Raw genomic sequence first — 20162 nt, 5'->3', positions numbered from 1 at the left:
GGTGGGGGGGACGCGCGACTTTTTTGCGGCGCTTTACGGCAGCCCCCTCGCCGCCGGGCCGCGCGCTTTACGGCAGGCCGCCACCCCCGGCGGCCGAATTAAAAAATAAATCCCAGCTGTGAGGAGAAATAAGGGGCAACCCGCTTTTCCGCTGTTTTCCGGACTACCTACCTGCCGGCCGAGGCTCTCCCCCGGGGGCCGCGGGCGCGGACGGCGGCGCCTGTGGCGGCATGGCAGGGCGGCTCCGTGGGGCCGCGCGTTTTTGCTCCAGCTGTTCTCTTGCAAGCCCTTAACGGAGGAAGGTGAAGGTTTGCTTTAGCGTAAGAGACTCCTGAGAGGACTTAAGAAGTCTCTTGTTCTAGGTACTTGTTCTTCGCCCTCCCTCCCTCGCTCACGTTTACTTTAGCTCAAGGAGAAGAATTTACTTTTCTGGGTGCAATCACTTGTTTGCGTCTGAGGCTTGTTCCTGCCCACCTTCCCTAACGCCCAGAGACGCTGGTATGGTTCAGGTTTCTGGCATCAGTTTATCATCCAGCTAAGGCCTGAGCCCCAGGTGTTCAATCAGCTTTAATTACACACAACAGTTAATAACTAGCAAAACAAAGGGAGGCTCTTCAAACAAAAAATAAAACCAACCAAAAACCCCAAACCAACCAACTGAAAGACAAACAAACAAAAACCCCAAAGGAAAGCAAAAAAACCCAACCAGTCGAATGTACGATATTTAACTTTACCTCTTCCACAGCTGTTTGAAAGAATCAAGAGTAGCTAAAATGTGTATGACTTAATTTATTAATTCCTCCACTGCATCAATTAGATATTTTTTTTAATCATTATTTTTTAAATGTGGGGAGGGCAAGGGCAGGACTAGAAGAACATGACCTGGATGCTGGGGCAGGGTGCACCATTAGCAAGGGCACAGGTGACACAAAAGAGTGGCAGATACACCGGGGCTGGGGCGGGAGGGAGGAGGTCCTGCTGCCGTCCAGAAGGACCTCAACAGGCAGAGAATTGGTTTGGCAGGAACCTGGTAAAGTTCAGCACCACACCTGGACATGGTGACATTGAGCAGGGAGGGCAGAAATTCCAGTTCTGTCCTCTACCCGTTATGCCCTAGTTGTATTGTGCAAGTCTGAGAAGATTTCTTCTAAGTAGAAAACAAAACAAAAAAACCCCAACCAAACCAAAACCACCCCAAACTCTGCAGTAAGCTGCTAGCGAAGGTTAAGAAATCAACATATAACACCTGCTTCCCATTAGCTGTGACAGAGTAGGTTGCCTCCTCATGTAGGATTAACTCCCAGTTTACAGGAAGGTGCATCTCCTCTGCTGCCCAAATGCTCTCATGGACAGATGACAACTACTGTATGCACATGTAGACAGAGAGTTCATACATTTAAAAAAAAAAGCCATTGACCACAGTTACCTGCATGAGCAAACACAACCTGGAAAGAGCAGGCTACTTGCCACTTGAGTTCATGTGTAGAGCTATAGCTGCTTAGTTTTCACTTAAGCATCCCATCCTTCAAATTAGATATTGAAGTAGATTCACACTAAGGTAGCATTAAGCAGTTTAACATGTTCTTTCAAATCTATAAAGCTTGTATTTTCATACAAAATTGCTGTGGAAGCATGCTGTAGATCAGATGCTTATGTCACTTAAAAAAGCAGAAACGATGAAGCTTATTTTCTTGTCTTACAATTTATGTATCATATTTTACCTTAGAAATAAAGGAGGGAAAACAGAAGTATCAGCAATGCATGCTTGAATTTTTTTTTTTCCAAATACTTAGACTGAAAGCTTCTCATCTGCCATTTTATTGCACTAGACCATGATTCCAATTTTGTAAAAGTCAGGAAATATCCAGCACTTTACTCTCTTGCAGAACACACATTCTTCTGCAGCAGGAACAGAGTTACCCAGAAACAGATGTAACATGTTCATGTTAACATATCTGGTAACAGCCATTAACACCCACACCAGTGTTCACTGTTACTGTATAATGCTCTTGAACAAATCACAGATTTCTTTTATATAAAAGTTTAATGAAAGACCTAAATAAAATCCAGTTCCTGTTTTACAAATTAAATATTGTAATAAGGATATTTTCTTAAATCAGACTTGTGTTTCAAATAAAATCTCAGCTACAAAGACCAATAAACACAGAGCTGCAAAGGAGAAAATCAAGTCAGTTTCAATAAGGTATCACTTCTTAACAGCTATAAAACTGTGTTGTCTCAACATGAAGGTTTCTGACTTTTTGGAAACATTTCTATACTTTAAATTCCTCTAATGAACTACAGTGCTAAAAATGCAACTCACATCTTCTCACAAAAGATTTCTGGTTTTAAATTTGTGGGTCCAACATCTCTTTTGGAAGTAGAATCTGTTATGGCACTGTGATAATGTCAATATAAAACACACTATGCACTCCTCAAGGTGGATAAAGTACATGCTAGTCTTACAGAGTCTCATTTGGGCTAGCAGACCTACAGAATGAGTCAAGCAGCAATACCACATGTCAATTTGTCCTATGGCAGCTTAAAGCAAGCCTGCGGGCAACTGCTAGTTTCTGAAAGGGAGTCCCACACCTCAGTAAGCGACCGTGCCAGCAGAGCATCAACTACTGTGCTACGCTGCAGTTCAGTGTGCTTTATTGCTGCAGGTCCATCAGTCCATTCTGGATGTAACAATTATGTCTCAAGAAAGTTTATCACAATGGCTCTCTTCACATTGTCTGAAGCTGATAAACTCTTGAACCTTTTTTCAAAAGATAACCCTGATCATTTAGGGATCCAATAAAGCTTTCAAAATCAGATACCTGGGAAAAGACAGACAAAAATAAATATCAAATTGGAAGAATGACCTTTTATCTGATGTAAAGCAACATAAACAGTTTGAAATAACTTAGTGAAATAAAGCGAGCTAAGAAGAGGTTAGTTTCCTTAGCAAATGGCTGGCCTACTAGGTGGTGGCATACAGTCAGTTGCACGCTTTTGTGCTTTACTTACACACTTCATAGCATGCAAAAAATATACAGAGTAACCTGTATATAAATCTAAGTTCTGAAACACAAGTATCTACCAAAGAAAAGTTTGATTTCTACAACTCTCACTGATTTCCAAGTATTTGTTACAGGTATAGAACTTTGAATGGGCAAGAAATATTCTACACATAAAGGGAAAATTAGAATTAATTGAGTTAGCTATATAGGTAGCTAGTCGCTGGATGAATGAATGATCATGTGAGAAGAGAGCTGACAATAACACATTATGTCAGACAGGATTATGTATTGTCAACGTTTGAACAAGTTTGGAGACTGAAGCTATCTCGCCCCAGCAGGCCAAAGTAGGTTAACCAGGCAATAAGAACAACATTATTGCCCATAAAGAGAAATTCATTATCACTACTTTTCACTCATTAAACCTGAAATCCAGTTTTAAGTTTTAAATTGGCATTTAAAGATTTTTATCATGAAGCAAAAAGTAGAATTAGCTACCAATATTTTTGTTTGGCTGAAGTCCCCCACAAGTACAGAATGCAAATCAGTTACAGGATAAAACTGATTTGTGGCCGTGTGTCCTACACAATATTCCTATCAAGTTACAACATTAGGATGCTTGAAGCAGGAATGAAAACTCAAAAAGGCGTATTTGGGCCAGAGAAGGCCAAGCAGAAATGTCACTGCACTGCTGAAATAGATCATGGACAGTCACAATCACAACAGTCTAAATTTGGGAACAAAAATAGGTGTGTCCCCTGGGGAGCCAGAGGAAGTAAAGTATACTGAAACAAAAATTGCCTTTCACAAAACAAAGCAGAATCTTGTTAAGGACCAGCTTCAGAAGCAGAACCAGCCCTTACTAGTGCAAAGAGTTGTTACTGCCAAACAGCTAGTAGGATTAATAAAGCTGACAAAGTCAATTCAGGAAGATTGTTCAGTCTAAAAGCAGCAAACGCTGCTTATTTCTGTTCATTGCAGAGAGGCATGACAGATATGCCTTTTCCACTTTCCATTTTGCAATAAGTAATTTTGACTGGTCTTGCAGTTTGTTCTTGAAGAAATGCTTGATTTCCAAACTTACTCGTATTTGTAGCTCTGTCGCAATCTGTCGAAGCTGTTGCAAGTCAAAGAGATTGTTGTAAGTTCTCTCCGCAATACTGTTAAGGGCAGAAACAAATCTTTTTGCTTGTGACCGATTGCTCATCCCAGATCCATGCTGTGAACGTTCAAAGTCCAGTTTTCCAAACTCATCAGAGTAGGTTCCCAGCATGCTAAAAATACATATTAAAAAAATATCAACAGGAGATAAAAGCAAGAGTACATTAATTTGCTTCCTGACACATAACTGCTTGAGAAAGCTTCCAGAAGCCACATAGGAAACCATCCCCTAGTAAGAAAGACACTATCTAGGGAACTTAGACTAAGCATCTGTCCAAAACACTTTTGAACTTAAATCATTCAACTGCAACAACAGAAAGTAATCACACAAGAGAAAAAAACCCAAACCTTTAGCAGCACCTCATGCCTTAAGTTATATGCATGGGTATACATAACTACTACAATGATACAACTCAAAGGCCTAAGCAACTGTATTCAGCTTAGGGCTGCTGTCAGTTTTAAAGAAGAGCTAACAAATCTGAATATTGGTATCATGGGCCTAAACTTTATCAGGTCATTTCTTCACTGTATTTGTATATCTGTGTTTAAAAAAAAAGTTTTGAATGAATAGCACTGTGATGCTTTATTTATTTTTAAAGCAGTGTATATTACCTATATTTCATTATTTCTATTACATCCTCAGCATCTTCTCTGGTAGATTTCTCCCTTAATTCCAGCCTTGACCGTGCCTTAAAACAAAACAAAAAACCCACAAAGGTATATTTAAGATACATTATAGCTGATGTAGAGCACTTGTAGCATTTTTTTCACAACACACACAAATTTTAAGAGCAGAGATGTAACCTGAACCTACAGGATTTAGAGGAAGATTCCTCTCTTTTTTTAGATAGCGTTTTCCCATGGTTTAACCCCAGCCAGCAACTAAGCACCACACAGCTGCTCACTCACTTCCCCCCACCCAGTGGGATGGGGGAGGGAATCAGGAAAAAAAGTAAAACTCATGGGCGGAGATAAGAACAGTTGAATAGAACAGAAAGGAAGAAACTATTAACAATAATAATAGCAATAATAAAATGACAATAAAAATAAAAGGATTGGATATAAATGACATCACATGGTATGGAATATCCCTTTGGCCAGTTTGGGTCAGCTGTCCAGGCTGTGTCCCCTCCCGGCTTCTTATGCCCCTCCAGCCTTCTTGCTGGCTGGGCATGAGAAGCTAAAAAATCCTTGACTTAGTCTAAATGCTACTTAGCAACAACTGAAAACATCAGTGCGTTATCAACATTCTTACACTGAACCCAAAACATAACACTATACCAGCTACTAGAAAGACAATTAACTATCCCAGCTGAAACCAGGACACATTTCAATGTCATCTCCTGCATACTCACATTATTAGGCTGCATCTTGGAGTTTATTTACTTTTTAACAGTGTATTCTTGGGAAGCAGCAGATCACAAATACTGTTATCAAGGCGTGTGTTAAGGAAAACAGCAGCAGTTCAAAGTTCAAGATGGGCAGCAGCTTGTTCCTGCCTGCACCTACTTTTTCTCCTTTGGGGAGAATGTGATCAATTCTCTTTCCACCCCCTCCAGGGTGTTTTAATTTATAACAGGCTTTAAGCAGCAGTAGCTCTTAAGCATTTGCAAGTCTCTTGCAGTTTCTCTTTTTTTTTTTTTTAAACACAACAAAGCAGCATAGAAGCAAATAAGCTGTCAAAAATTACAGGGTATCAGTAGTAGTTTAGGAATAATCTCTTCGCTTTCAATCCCTTAAGTATTACAGCTTGCATTTACCTCCGTAAGTCGAATCAATGACTCCAGCTGCCTTGTGGTGATCGGTGTGCTATCTACTCCTTGGTTCTGTTTCCGGAGCTCAAGGTAGAATTCCTGGAGGACCTGAGCAGCTTCTGGAGATAATTTTGGATGAACATACTGCCGAGCATATCCAACATACTTCCTCAGCAGCTGATGTGGAATAGCATCAAAGTTTTCTCCTGGTAAGATCTAACCCAATTACAAAGAGCTTAGATTTCAGTCTGACAGAACCCTATACAATACAAATTTTAACATAAAACCTTATCTTCTATGCTTTATCCAGTGAAATCTTCACTGTAAGGGCTTTAGTGCTTCATATATGAACCATGTACTTAAAAAGTCCATACACTATGCTTAGATATGTAATTAAAGACATTTCAGAAAAGGCAGCCAAAGCTTCTCATTTACAATGAGAAGTGCCAAATATGATTTAACTAGATCAAGAATTCTCTTTCTCAAAAAGGGAAAATCCAATTTCCCAATTGTTATAAGATATAGCTCCACAGAAAATTAAACTATCACAGCTGATATCCCATTTCCAAAAGTGCATGGGTTTAGCTCCAGTAGAGGATTTTTCCCAAGACCTGGTATTTGACAATATCAGCCCTCAAACTGATCACTTAAGTTTAATAAGAAATATGCTTCCTCTCCTATAATCCCCAAATCTGTCATGAGTTGCAGATGCCCAAGGATTTGTTTACACACTGCTTTATTTGGATTCAATACTTCACAGCACATTGTGTTATATCAGATTAGTATATCCAGTCTAGTTCTGTAGCTATTTATTGAAATCTAACACAGCAAATTTGCTTTACAGCATCTCATGCAAAGTGCCTTCTCACTACTGAAAAAAACCCCACAAAAACCAAAAAAACCTCAAACCATCTGAACTAATAGATTTTTTTTCTGTGTGGAGATGAAGGTGGCTTGAGACACATCTTTAGCAGCTCCAGGAGGATGGGTAATGTTAGCTACAACATACAATTGGGAGAAACTGGTGGCTGGAGCCTTAAATGCTTCCTCTTTACTTCAGAGCCAACTATCATGAGAAGAATGGGAGTGGTTGATGAAGGACATCCAGCAGGTCAGGGTTGCCAGGTCCCAATGCAAGGAACACCACAGGAAGGGGCATAGCAACAGTCACAGCACAAGTCCTACCTTTAGTCTTTCAAGCAGCGGTCGATCTGAAACAACTTCGAGAACAGAGCGATCCTGTGTGTTGGCACGAGTCACAACAGCGCTGCTGCATGCTGCCTGCTTTCCCGCTCGGATTGCCATCACATGCTCAGACAGCAAGTGATCATGGTCTTCATTTGGGGTGTCCAGCAAAATGAAAACTAGATCAAATCTTGACAGTAAAGCACTCCCCATTCTAGAGTAAAGACAAGAAAATCACACAGTACTCAAAGAAGTGGAAAAATTACAGCAACTCTGCTCCACTTCAAAGACACTTAAAAAATCTTGTCTCATTCATTCAGAATAAAGTAGAACAGCATTTTCTCTCTCAAAAGGCATGAAAAATTATTACAGTAGGTTTGTGTTCAAGCTCCAGGAAACTAGAAAGCAATTATATACAAGCTACAAGACTGCCAGAAGCATCTACTCCAGAATGTGAACTATGTAAGCAGCATTTCAGAGAGTGCTCACTTTAAGTTCTCAGACACTGTTTTGGCTTTGTTATAATGTCCTCCAACTGGGTTTGCTGCAGCAACAATAGTCGTCCGCGCTGGCAAACTGCAAACAATGCCAGCCTTAGCAAGGCTGATGCTTTGCTGTTCCATGGCTTCCAACAAAGCTTGATGCTGGTTTCCCATCTTATCAAATTCATCTATTCCACAAATTCCTGGAAGCAATTAACACAGGACAAAGACTTATTAGAAAACACATTAACTGATGGACAAGTATATGCTACAATCCAGTGCTACATCAGAAGTCCAACCTAGAGTCCTAGGGATGGCAGGAGACATCAGACCAAGTCTCCATTTCAGCAAGGTTTGTTTTCATTTCATGGTGCCGCAGCTGAACCATTATGAAGTTGGCCTGGCTTGCAGAAGCAGTGTCTTGATTACACATTAAGATGACAAAACAAGCTTTTTAAAAATAGAAATAGACAGCAAATCTCATAATCCAGCTATTTTTCAAAAACAGTAAGAGTCCAGCAGCTGCCATTAAGTCAGAGATTTCTCAACAAGGAAATCCTAGTTCTTTGACACATTAAGTACAGCCGGTATGTGAATCACAGAACTCCAGTTTCACACACATCCTAAGCCCTAGGAAAGCAGGCACCACCTCCAGAGAAGTCACTGGAGAAGCTCAGAATTTCCCAAGATGTGGAAAGCCAATATCATACTTTAAATTTAATTTTTAGTCCACAGTTATGCAAGCACTGTAGTTAATCTTAGACTCAGCAGCACACACACCCCCACAACTCAAAACCTGTAGCATTACATGTATTACCTTGATCTCCGAGCACTAAAGCACCAGCTTCCAAGGCAAAATCTCCAGAAGCACCATCTCTAGACAGTGTAACAGTCAGGCCAGAGCTGGTGGAAGTATTGCCACAAACATACACACCACGAGGAGCAACATTACACACTGCCTAGAAGAGAAATAAACACTTTTTCCTTCCCCAAAATGAAGAATTTCATAAGCCTTATTCTAGAGAAACAATTCAAAGTAAACTCAAATTTGTTTCTTTCTACTTAATGTGGCTCAACAGTAAAGTTACAACTCTTTGCAGCCCGAGGAGACATAACTCTGCGTAATAGTAGGAATAACTTTGGTCACAATACTTGCGGCACAGCCATATCTATTGTGTTATCAAAACTACTAGGACCTCGGGCACAGCACTTAGATTTCAAAGTATGTTGAAATGCTTGGGAACACGCTATCCGTCACAGAATTGCAGATATATATAGTTTCTGTATCTTCAGACCCCAGGTCTATTTAGACTCATATCTTATGCTAGTGGCCAACACATGCTACTTCATAGGAAGCATGCATAGTTCTCCCCAAAACTAGGAGATAAAGGACAGTCCTAGTCTTCTCCATGCCTCTAGTATCCAGAAAGCAGCCTATAATTTGGAAATAAGAACTAGAAAAGCAAAGCATGGTAAGCTTGAACACAGACATGTTGCAGTTAAATTTGCCTAGAATAGTTATAACTGGATTTTCCCAGTAAATCTCTATAGTTACTGGTGCCTCTTTTAAATAAAAGATAATAGCCAAAGCATATTTGTTCAGTACCAGATATGTGACAGGCACTGAATATTGAATAAAAAAAACCCAAACAAACCCCAAAACAACCAAAAAAACCCCTCACTCTGACACAGCTTTGGTTTTCTCCCTGGAATTTTTTTTCTGTGACAGTGATGACTGAGAGGAGCCTTGCCTCAGGGTCTTATCTGAGGAACAGATTACTAGCTTTTCTTGAATGGCATCCCGTTTAGTAACAATGTGAAAAAAGAAATCATCTACTGTATGCTAGAGAGTCCCCATTCAATGAAAAAATAATGTTAAATTTTCTTTGCCAAGATGCTTGCATGCAAATCCATCACTTAAGTTATTGCAAGTGATATCCTAACATAACATGCCCACATTAGAAAGACTCAGACTTTTTAAATAAGGTATGTTTAAATGAGGTATGCAAAGGTGCAGGTCTAGGTGAACTCTGTCCCTCTTTCACTTCACGATAGCCATGGGAAAAGACGTGGAACTTGAAAACCATTCAGTTTAAGATGAAAAAATTCTATTACTAACTGATTTTGTCAGTCATGCAGAAATGTCCACCAAGATTAAAACCCAAATGCAGCAGCAGGTCCCTTTCCCAAAAAGCCAAGATCTGTGCTAGCAACATAGAAATAGGGCAAGAGAATGGAAGTAAACCTCACAGAAGGTGAGTGACATGGTATCTAACATTGCATTAGTTCCGAGAGTGTAGTTATTTTATTTGACAACAAATCAGCTAAACGAAGACAAGGAGTGAAACTCCTCACCAGGGAAAAAGGTTGGTGAAAAGAAAAAAAACTATATCCGGGCAGGGCAGCAAGCCTATACTTGAAAGCCCACACACTTGACCAAGTATGCCTGCTTTGATAAGTGTTTTAACAGGCCTGATCCCTTCTGCAAGGCTTCCTGGAAGGAGAGGACAGCTGGGGACCCCTTTGGGTACTATCCTACATTTGAGGCATCCTACATGAATAGATGGCTCCAGTCAGGCTCAAGCAACCCTTCGGTCTTAGCACAGCTATTCTACCATGCTTACAAGAAGTCAAGATAACAAGAAATTAGAGAAAAATACAAAAAGACAATAGAAGTAAATCAATCCATACTTGCAACATTTGACTTTTTCCTAATCCTGGATCTCCAACGACCAGAACATGTGGATCTCCTCGTACTGGGATTCTGTTCTTGTCATCTACAAACTTCTGACATCCTCCAAATAACGCCAGGGCCAAACCTGCCTTTACAATCTGTAGTGGTACATACCAAAACTAATAAGTATTTGATCATGGTGACCAATACTAACAGCGCCCTAGAATTGGCTGCAATAACCCTTTCCTTCTGGATGGCTGAACTTAAGGGTATAAGGCTGCCACCTTGACACTGAAAGCAACTGTGAGTCACAGTCACCTGTAAATACAGTCCTTGTCCCTTCCCCCCACCCCAGATAAGCTTTATAGATCCTTTACGAGTTTACTGTGGCATAAACACATCAAACTAAAATTGCAAGCAGAGCTGTTAAATTACTTACCTCATGGCCATAGATTGCAGGACAAAGAGAGCTGAAAAACAAAGAACACTAATGTAAGGGGAATATAGATCTTGTATTATTAGTAAATAAACACTTGTTCTGTCTCTTGTTACAGAACACTTCTATAAACATATAAAACTTTTGGTTAGCTGTTGCTGAATTTCCAACAGAATCAGTTTAAATCAGCAGCATCAAATTTCTTGACATTTTCAGATAACCAGATATGCTTGAAATAAGAAAAATCTTTCATTTGAGTTCACACAAACACAGAGGAGAACCAGTTTCCCAGTGGTTTCTGCACCCATTCTTATCTTAATCAAGTAACTACCTGTAACCCTCCTTTTCAAGGTGCTACTTTCATGTTCTTTAACTCCACTGGGAGGGCCTGAGGGACACTCCAGCTAGAAGAGTACTTCTCAGTCTGAACTGAGGATCTTTCACAGCCCCTGCTCAGTTCTTGCACCTCTTTCCTCTGCTGCAGAAAAGCAGAGTGGAGAACAAAACAGTACTCATGAGTTGAATTTACTCAGCGAGGAGCAAAATTAACTGCCTTTTTTTTTAACCATAGCTTTCTGTCTCAGAGTTGAACTAAAACACTCCTCACTTCCCCATATCCTTAAATCCCTCCCAAAGTCCTAACATCCCCACTGCAATACTTCCACTTCCTCCCAAGCCCCTTGCCCACTGAAGTTTGTTAATCTCTGTGGTATCTATTGCACAAGCCTTAGACATTTCATAACTTTAAGATTAGCTGTCATGTTTGTCTGAAGGTGGTCATGCTGATTCAGATGTCTAATCCTAGACCTAGTCTAGGTCTGACACAACTTACTTCACAATGAGCCTGAACAGATTTTCCTCAGCTTGAATTTCTTGAACAGCATAGAGGTCTTTAAGTGAAAACTCCATGAACGACCTTTGAAAAGTCTCATCATCAAAATTCTTTTGTTTTTGTCCTTTACTGTTGCTGATGGAATTTGCCTCAATGTACAACAAGAACATACACTTGTCATTCTTATTTTTGGAAGGTCCTGTTAGAAAAATTGAGAAAGGACGAAGGAATATTTTTTTCTATTGTTAAGTACTGATATTATTTACAAATGGCATAGGGTCATTCAGAAATATTAAGTACAGTCATGTGCAAAATGTTCATATTTAAGTAATTGAACATCTGCATTTTCAAAAATTGATGCAAAGTAAGTAAGTTTCCAGTTACATTTGTTTTTCAAGTTCCCTCCATTTAGGTACACAATAAATTATTTCACTGGATTAGGAAGGTATATATATAGAGAGAGAATTTTCTCCCAGAATAAATGAAGTTTTCCAGGAATTGTAAATATTATTACATTATTGTAGTCAAATAAAAATTGAATATAAAATATTTCCACTCAATATTTAGAGGAAAAAATCCATAGTGCAGAAGAATTAAACATGTAGCTTAATAATTAATACTTTTCTATATCCCACAATGATTACTGAGCAGAGAATGTGGTCTCACAGTAAATCAGTACTGCAGTTCTCTGCAATATATTCTATTGCAGCTATGTGCAACATATTTCTTCACTTTGGAAAAAAACGGAAAAAAAAAGAATAAAAAAGTTGTAAAATTTCTCCAGGGAGGACTAAGCTAAGAAAGATAATACTCCTTCACAACAGCGTGACAGTTTTCCTATCGTTTGAAGGAGACATTAAAGGGAAAATGTTAAGCAAATAACAAGTCTCAGCAAGAATTCAGGAAATAAGGATGTCCCCCCTACATCAGTGGTCCAGAGAAGGCTTTCCTATCAGCTGACATACTAAAACATCCAGTGTCAGACTGGCACTTCAGATTCAGGACCACAGTTGAGTCTAGACCAGTGGGTTGTGAACCCCCCTCCCTTTCAGTGGACACTAGAGCCAGTGCTCTTCTTGGACAGCACTGCTTCTGGCTTTTACAAAATAACTTCTCATTATAAAACTTTGGGAACTTCTGAAGAAACATACACTTCATGTGTTTACAACTTTGAGAGTTCAAATTAAGGGGGATGACTGTTGTTCTTATGTAATCACTAGAAAAATCCCCACCCTAGGAAGAAGGTGTTCTCAGTTGATGTATTTTACCTTCCTCAGTGCTTGACACCTTTACTATTCCTGTAACTGTGACCATATCTCCCGGGACACAGCTGTCCACAAGATCTTGCACCAGTTCACATTCAATTGTGCGAGGGATTCGGCCTGCTTCTCGCTGATCATCTGACATGAGCTCCTGCACCCTGCAAAACACAAGGTGAGCGTATACTCCATGCATAACACTTCCAATTCAATTATGGCATACAAGATCTGCAGCTGTGTGCTTCCAACCAATCCTTTCTAAATTGAAAAGGAGACAGCAGAAATGCCCTGATAAACACTAGAAACAGCAGTGCTGAATTTGGAGAAACAGACTTTTTCAATTCAGACTTTAATAAATGGGTATACATTATGCATAAGACCTGGAAAGACAATAACTATGAACTCCAGAAATAATAAAGTTGAAATTCAGACTTTCTAGGACTGATGAGCATGTTCATGTAGAAATAAGTACAGTACATGAAATAAGATGGACCTCATATACAAAAATTAGGAGGTCAGACATTATAGCCCTGATGAATGCTTAATTGGCATTTTAACCCTAGCAAAGCCCAAGAAATTCCTTGGATCATAAGAACAGTAGCTCACTCTTTGTATAGTCGTAAAAGGCTAGCAACTAACAAGTTCTTTACGAGGTTCCAATTTTGGCTCTGCGCTTAGAGCTCCAATAGTTTTCCTTGAAGCTCAGTCAAGCTTTTCTTAGGAAGCTGTGATAAACAGCACCCTCTAGAGCTGCTGACAAGAATGTCATCACTGTGGTTTTAATGATTTTTTAATATTACTTTTATCACAGAATGTCAATAAAGGAAACATATTTAGATGTCATTTGGCACATTAAGACTTTTGATACAGAGCTTGTGAACTTACAGAATCTGAATGTAAGAAGTGGGAAAAAGTAAGCAGGGTCCTTTTTTTTGCAAGCTGACACCCTTATTGCAGTAAGCTAATGGGATGGACAAGAAACAACACGTGACTCTCTTCTGAACATATATTATGGGGCAATAGTAGGATGGTCATAGCTCTAATAGCACATAGTAAGATGGAAGTGATGAAAACCAGATCCACCATCCACCTTCCTACACTTTAACATTGTTAATTTTTGTAGAAACTGCAACTTGTTCCCCCATAGCAAAGGTCTCACAAATTTTAGGCATACCTGCTTGCTGATTAGACATAGAAAGTAGATGAATAGGCAGGCGCAGCACTATTTCCTTCTACTAGTGTACCTTAAGGACTAGGGGACATAGTATCACTTCGAACTAAGATTTTTAACCCTCAAATTTACTTTCAGTTCATTCAAGTCAACTGTCACAGTTGACCAACATAATTTAATAGGGCTTTTCTATCTGACTTACAGGTCATTAAAGGGAATCATTAAATAATAGATGCAATTAGAAATTATCAAGAAAAGCTGCAAAGAGCACAAACTGAACGTTTCTCAAAGAACTCAGTCATAGTAGGAGGAATTTCCAAGAAGCTATTATATTAGGTAGGTTTAATATACAAAGTATACTAGTGCTCCGATGAAACAACTGCTTTGTATATACAAGTCTTGAAGAGTGCTTGCTGCAAAAGCAAATTATTAAAATTACACAATGTAACATGGAACAAGCCATCCTGTCACTTTTTTACTACCCTGATGCATTATATTTTTGTGCAGAAGGGAAGACATGCTTACTTAACAGACTGCCAGTCCACTGTAGTGGTTAAAGGAGAGCTTCTGTCAGCTGTGAAGGATCGGCCACGGCACTCCGGAACAAGGCACTGTAACAATAGTAATTCTAACTCATTCTCAACCTTTTTTAAAATTGTAATTTGAAATTGCCTTATTTGATTTAGAACAAAGAAAGCAAAGCAATGCGATTCATTAACACCATTTCAGGAAAAAAAGCTAGTTAAATTAGGGCTACAAATTAGCACATACATAATTAACGAAGAGCTATTGAGCACAGACACCAGAACCCTGACTCATAGTTGTTAAAGCAAATACAGCTGAATTATATGATCCCCTTGGTGAACAGGTTTGAGTTTCTGGCTTTCAGGGGAGGGGAGGTGGTGGGAGGTTTTTTTGTGGGGGTTTTGTTTGTTCATTTGTTGAGTTTTTTGTTTGTTTTTAAATATTTGCAGATGTTGCTTTCACTTGAGCACATCAGATAACATAAAATAACTGGGCACTGTCCTATGTCTAATGACTTTAATCCAGATAAAAACAGTGAAATTAAAATAGAAAGTTCTAAAGAAAACCCACAAAAAATTCCCCAATCTAAGCATAGAAAACCACCACAGTGAGGTGGAGGAGGCTTTTTAAATGTAACTGGTGAAATGGAATTGAAATTATTTATTTTTCCCTAGATTTGAGGGAGTTTCTACATACTGCTTTTGTTTCAGCAGGATACAATTTTTTCAAAAAACAAGGGTATGCAGTAATACAAAGTTGCATGGCAAGTTTAATTTTTTTCTAATGTGTCAGTTGTTTAACCCAGCTTTAAAATTTCTTCTGGTTTTGGGTGGGGTTTTTTGTTTGTTTGTTTTTTTAATACCAATGGTACTGCTTTTTGTCAAATCACTACAGATAAGGGAGAAGTATGAAGTTAAATGGTTTTAACTTACCTTAGTTGGAAGAGTATACTTTCCGTCAAGTAGAGGAACACCCTGAACATCTCCACATGAGCCACATACAAAAGCTAGCTTAGTGCACAGCGGCTTAATGTTACTGACACGCACAACAGTACCACGCAAGGCAACGTACTTCCCATAGCAGTTGGCCCGAACGTTTTTCAGCTGAGTTAGCGGATCATAGTTGTACACCCTACACAAAAGCTGAGCATTAACATTTTGAAAGCTTATCATACTTAAATGCAGAACAACAAAAAAACAACCCCAGAACCCAAACAAAAAAAAAATCCCATGCCCAATTATTAACAGTAATCCAGAGGAATGATCAGAAATATTTTGTCTGTGGACCCATGGCACGGTCTTCAATTCTTGTTCTAGAAAGCAGCATAACATTTAATATTACTCAAGTGTATATAACCTCAACAGCTGTACAGTTTGTTTATATAGTGACACCTCCCTCCTGTAAATAACTGAGACTAGTGATACAACAGAAATTACTTTATAGTCATCTATAACCATCTCTGAATTATTTCAGATTAAGACCAGGGTTTACACTTGCAACATAGCAGGATCAAAGATTTATTATGCCTGTGCTCCAAAAGGAGGGGTGAGTTTTCATGTTTCAAGGACATGAGAACCTGTCATCAGGTACAACACACTGCACCTTGTTAAGGACAACAAAGAATACCTAGCCAAATAATTCAGAATAACAAACTTTAAACAGAATTGTTTAATCATGTAAGGGACCTCAGGGGTCTAGTCCAACCCCCCTGCTCAAGCAGGGTCAGCTAGAGCAGGTTGTGCAGATACATGTTCAGTTGGGTTTTGATTATGTTTGTGGATGGAGACTACACAACCTCTCTCACAGTAAAATAGTGTTTTCTTTTGTTCACATGGAATTTTAAGTGTTTAAATTTGTACCCACTGTCCCTTGTCCTGTCACTGGGCACCAATGAGAAGAGTCTGGCTCCTGAAATTCAGGGTTTTCCCTGCTCCCTCCACTTAGGCCCCTGAACACCACCATCTCATCGTTCAACCCTGCCTATGCTGCAGAACCATTTTAGAAGCATGATATTTTTTGACTTATTGAATACTTCCCTCTAAAGCATAATGGTCCATTAACTGTCCTTTAGAATCCGAGAGCTTGTATATACCTTTTTCGGCCACAGGTTTTTTCTAAACACATTTTACTGTGTAATTAAAAGTGTGCAGTTTTATAACAATGCAAAACTTAAAAATATATTATAGTGTGACAAACCCCCAAACTAAATCCACCTGTCATGCCAAAACATGCTGCTTTCCCATACCAAGCCCTCACCAGCACAGAATTTAAAAAAAAAAAAAAGGTAATTTAAACTCAGACAGGGCTTATACTCCCAGTCCCCCTCAGACTCCTGAAGTCTGAGACACCATTACTTCTGATAAAGAAAAAAAATAAAATTGTGCTAAGGACTTGTTTCATTAAGAACTCAAAGGAAATCACATTTTAAAAATTATAACAGTAATTATGATTCTTGTAAGTACATGCTTATTTAGAATTAGTGTAACCTCAGCTTCTTATTTTCTAATTTAAGTTTGATTAATTAGAAATAATATTCTTCAGACTGTCTACCAATAATCATTTACTAGGTTTAAGCTAATATGAAATAACACATGTTCATACACCACTTTCAAAACATCCAAACAAAGAATAATAAATATTACCAGCTGTAGTTTATGTCCACACCCTCCAAATCAGCCTCCTTACAAAGACGAGACTTTTGCTAACAAAATGCTAGATCATAAGCACTTCCTAACTTCTCCAGTAAACAGCAGAAATTTAAATAGTTCTGTTTTTAATCAATACATGTTTCACAGAATAGTTGTTCTACTTATAAGTTACTTCACTACTCACAAGCTTTTCTAGTTACAAGCTGTTTGTTCAACTTTTAAGCAGGTTTTGTTTTACTTTTTTCTTCACAAGGACAGTTTAGCCTTTGTCATGGTGAAGGAAAAAGCAAAAGTGTAGACTCTTCTTCTGGAAATAGCTTCACAGAGTCAAGTCTCTCAATAAAATAAATACTGCCTTCAGCACCATGGATGGACACTGACAACCATCAGACAAGCAGCAAATAGATTTTCCTGGAAAAAAACAACAACCAAATACTCAACACCCATTACCTCGCATGAATGAGAGGCACATTTATTATAGGTTCTCCATCAAGTGGTAATCCTTCCTGCACCTGCAGCTGTGCAGCATGCCTTTCAAGGTCCTTTGTTAGCACCTAGACAGAACAGAAAGGCAGACACAAATGGAATGTGCCATGCAACATGGATTCAATTTGCTATTAAGTTCGTTTACCATCCCTTACAATCAGATCCCCCTACTGAAGTCTAAAGAGCTCTCTGTTGTTCAGCGACCCCCCACTAAACAGTGTTTCTCTGCTTCTGAGCAGTATTAAGCTTCATTTTAAATGGAATTTTAAATCAACATATTTGTTGTGTTTGGTTTTTTAATTTTAAAAAAGTATATAATAATCTTTAATCCTGTGATCAATGTGTGGAGTTTCGTTTGACTAAAGCACACACATCTGAGAACTTGTCTGTCAGCAAGCAGTGACATACTACTTTAAGAGACACTGAACAGAGCCAGGAATTCTTGAATCTGCTCACCATTCACCCACCAGCTGTTGTTCTGCTGCACGAGGTGGGACACATTGCACAAATAACTCACAGTAAATTACAAAAACCAGGAATTAGAACTCCCAGTAGGGAGTAACATAAGTTAGAACTACATTTAGTTTTAGTCAACGGCTTTGGCAATGAATAAGCAAAATGGACCAAGACCAAAGCATTTTTAAAACATGAAATACAGAAATGGTAGAGAAATGGAAGAGTTTGAATTTTAAATAGACAGTAATTTCCTGTAAGAGAGAAAAGCATAGAGGTTTGGCGTTTATGACATAATTGCCTCTCTGTCCCACTGATTCTTTTTCGTTGTAAGGGTTATGCTTCTATGTATTAGAATGTCATATTTACCTGATGAATCGCCAGACCCATACATTGCAGTATTTTCTGAGGCATATCCCTTAATTCAGTAGATATATTTGGTATTGATTTAGTCAATTCTCTGTCTTGTATTAGTTCCTTATAATCCACAAGGATACTTCCTTTTCTTTCTATTTCATCCTGTGAAACATTTTAAATTATAAAATACACTTCAAATTATAAACACAAAACAACCAAGTCATGTCATAAACATTTCATATCTATACTGAGATTATTTTTGATGGAGAAAATACAATAACATTACAAATTTTGTGTATCAACAATAGGTTGTCAGGGCAGGATATGTTTTGTTTTTACCTTGTCATAAAGCTCAATGCGTTGCATGAAAAACTTTTCAAAGGCTTGAGTCTTCTGGACAAAAGGAGATTTGTCAGCATAAGCTAATTAGAAACATGCCACGTTAGTAACTGACAGGAATAATTATGTGCATTTCACAAAATACATAAACAGGCAATTTCTCTTCTATTATTTTTCTGCTTTCCAAAACTGAGGAAGATGATAGATCATTTTGGTATCACAGTAACGTTCTATTATAAGACCTGTTACAAACCAGAACTTTGTCTAAGATGACATAGGACAAGCACCTAGGATCAAGAAAAGTACAGTAGAGGTATGTATATTCCAGTCTTCAATAGATGCAGGTTTTATGTGGCTAACCAAACACGTTTAAGAACGACCGTATTTTATACTATTCAAGATTCCTTTCCGAGGTTTGAAGTCCACAGAGATTACAGTATGCCACAAGATTGAAATCTCTATTGTATTCATGTTTTTATATAAAAAGTATGAATTTCAGTTGCTTTCTGTTGAACTTATCCCCTCTACTTATAATCAATTCTAGAAAAAATGGAATAAAGCATGCGTTACATATAATTTTGGTCTAAAAATACCTTCAGAGAAATAAAGTTTCCAGCCCTTATAGGGAATAAACTGGTCCAACGTTGATTGAACTAGTTGAGATCTTACTGCAAAAAAAAAATTAAAATGGGAATGAAAACAATGTAGATACTAAAACTTTGCAAGTGTTATTCTCAGTGATTCATTTGACCACCGAGAGGCAAAGTGCTGTAATTGCCTAGTGCAAAAGTGGGTCAAAAGAAAAGAATCGTGGCTTCAGAAAACAGGTAGAAAGACAGGAGCCGGCTCACCAGGTTCAGGCATCCTTCTCCACTCTCCCTTCTGTCTTCTGCCTCGCCATCCACCTCGCCATCCTCCTCGCCACCCCTGAAAGCCTCTTCCCCGGGCGCATCCCCTGCCTCTGAGGTCCCTACTCATCTCGCTCCGCAGGCGTCAGTTTGGGGACGCGACGGCAAACTGAGCTAAAGAAACAGAAGTTTTACCAGAAGATATTTAATTTAAACGAGGGTTATTTGCCGGGGGGGGCGGAGGCGGGCTTCCCCTGCGGGGCTAGGAGCGAAGGCCCTGAGGAAGACCCAGCCTCCCTCTCCCTACCACAAGGAAGCAAAGAGGAGCCCCGTTAAGCGGCCCTAGCGATGAGGAAACGAAACAACGACACCGACCTCCCGCAACAAGGGCCACCACTCACGAGGGCGTTCGTACCCCCTCTCAGAGTTTTATTTTGGCGCCGATACGCTCCTTCCGGCGCCGCAACCAATCACGAGGGAGCATATGGCGTTGCCATGGTGCAGGGGGAGGGGGAGCGGCTCTCCCTCCCTCACTGGCCGGCTCTTGCCC

At 39.2% G+C, this 20162-nt stretch overlaps 1 protein-coding gene across 2 annotated transcripts; it reads right to left on the bottom strand.

The window, feature by feature from the left end:
* Window positions 1–558: 558 nt before the first annotated feature.
* MCM8 (minichromosome maintenance 8 homologous recombination repair factor) lies at window positions 559–20039 on the bottom strand. Of its 2 annotated transcripts, XM_069787426.1 has the most exons (19): window positions 19920–20039; window positions 19616–19786; window positions 19358–19432; window positions 18765–18847; window positions 18438–18587; window positions 17580–17683; window positions 15414–15612; window positions 14482–14567; window positions 12795–12946; window positions 11527–11725; window positions 10698–10728; window positions 10276–10416; window positions 8402–8543; window positions 7592–7787; window positions 7103–7316; window positions 5924–6133; window positions 4776–4852; window positions 4087–4276; window positions 559–2822 (listed from the first exon to the last, which is right to left on the bottom strand). In XM_069787426.1, exons 2-19 carry the CDS (start codon window positions 19740–19742, stop codon window positions 2730–2732), a joined length of 2469 nt encoding a protein of 822 aa, XP_069643527.1. In that variant the 5' UTR covers window positions 19743–19786; window positions 19920–20039; the 3' UTR covers window positions 559–2729. The 2 variants fall into 2 exon arrangements, with proteins under 2 accessions (XP_069643527.1, XP_009921408.2); XM_009923106.2 differs by having other exon boundaries at window positions 19616–20018.
* Window positions 20040–20162: the final 123 nt, after the last annotated feature.

Source organism: Haliaeetus albicilla, chromosome 7 (genome assembly GCF_947461875.1).
Source record: "Haliaeetus albicilla chromosome 7, bHalAlb1.1, whole genome shotgun sequence".
In the NCBI taxonomy this organism is placed as follows: Eukaryota; Metazoa; Chordata; class Aves; order Accipitriformes; family Accipitridae; genus Haliaeetus; species Haliaeetus albicilla.
The sequence above is the reverse complement of the archived record's forward strand: the minus strand, read 5'-3'. Positions and strand labels throughout refer to the sequence as shown.

What these genes read in the sequence shown, in the direction of transcription:
- MCM8 (XM_069787426.1), bottom strand. Translation starts at nt 19,742, where the DNA reads ATGAGTAGGGACCTCAGAGGCAGGGGATGCGCCCGGGGAAGAGGCTTT. An exon ending in GGTGTCAAGCACTGAGGAAG is followed by an intron (nt 11,726 to 12,794) that starts GTAAAATACATC and finishes TTTTTCTAACAG; the next exon opens with GACCTTCCAAAAATAAGAAT. An exon ending in CGACAGAGCTACAAATACGA is followed by an intron (nt 2,823 to 4,086) that starts GTAAGTTTGGAA and finishes GTCTTTTCCCAG; the next exon opens with GTATCTGATTTTGAAAGCTT.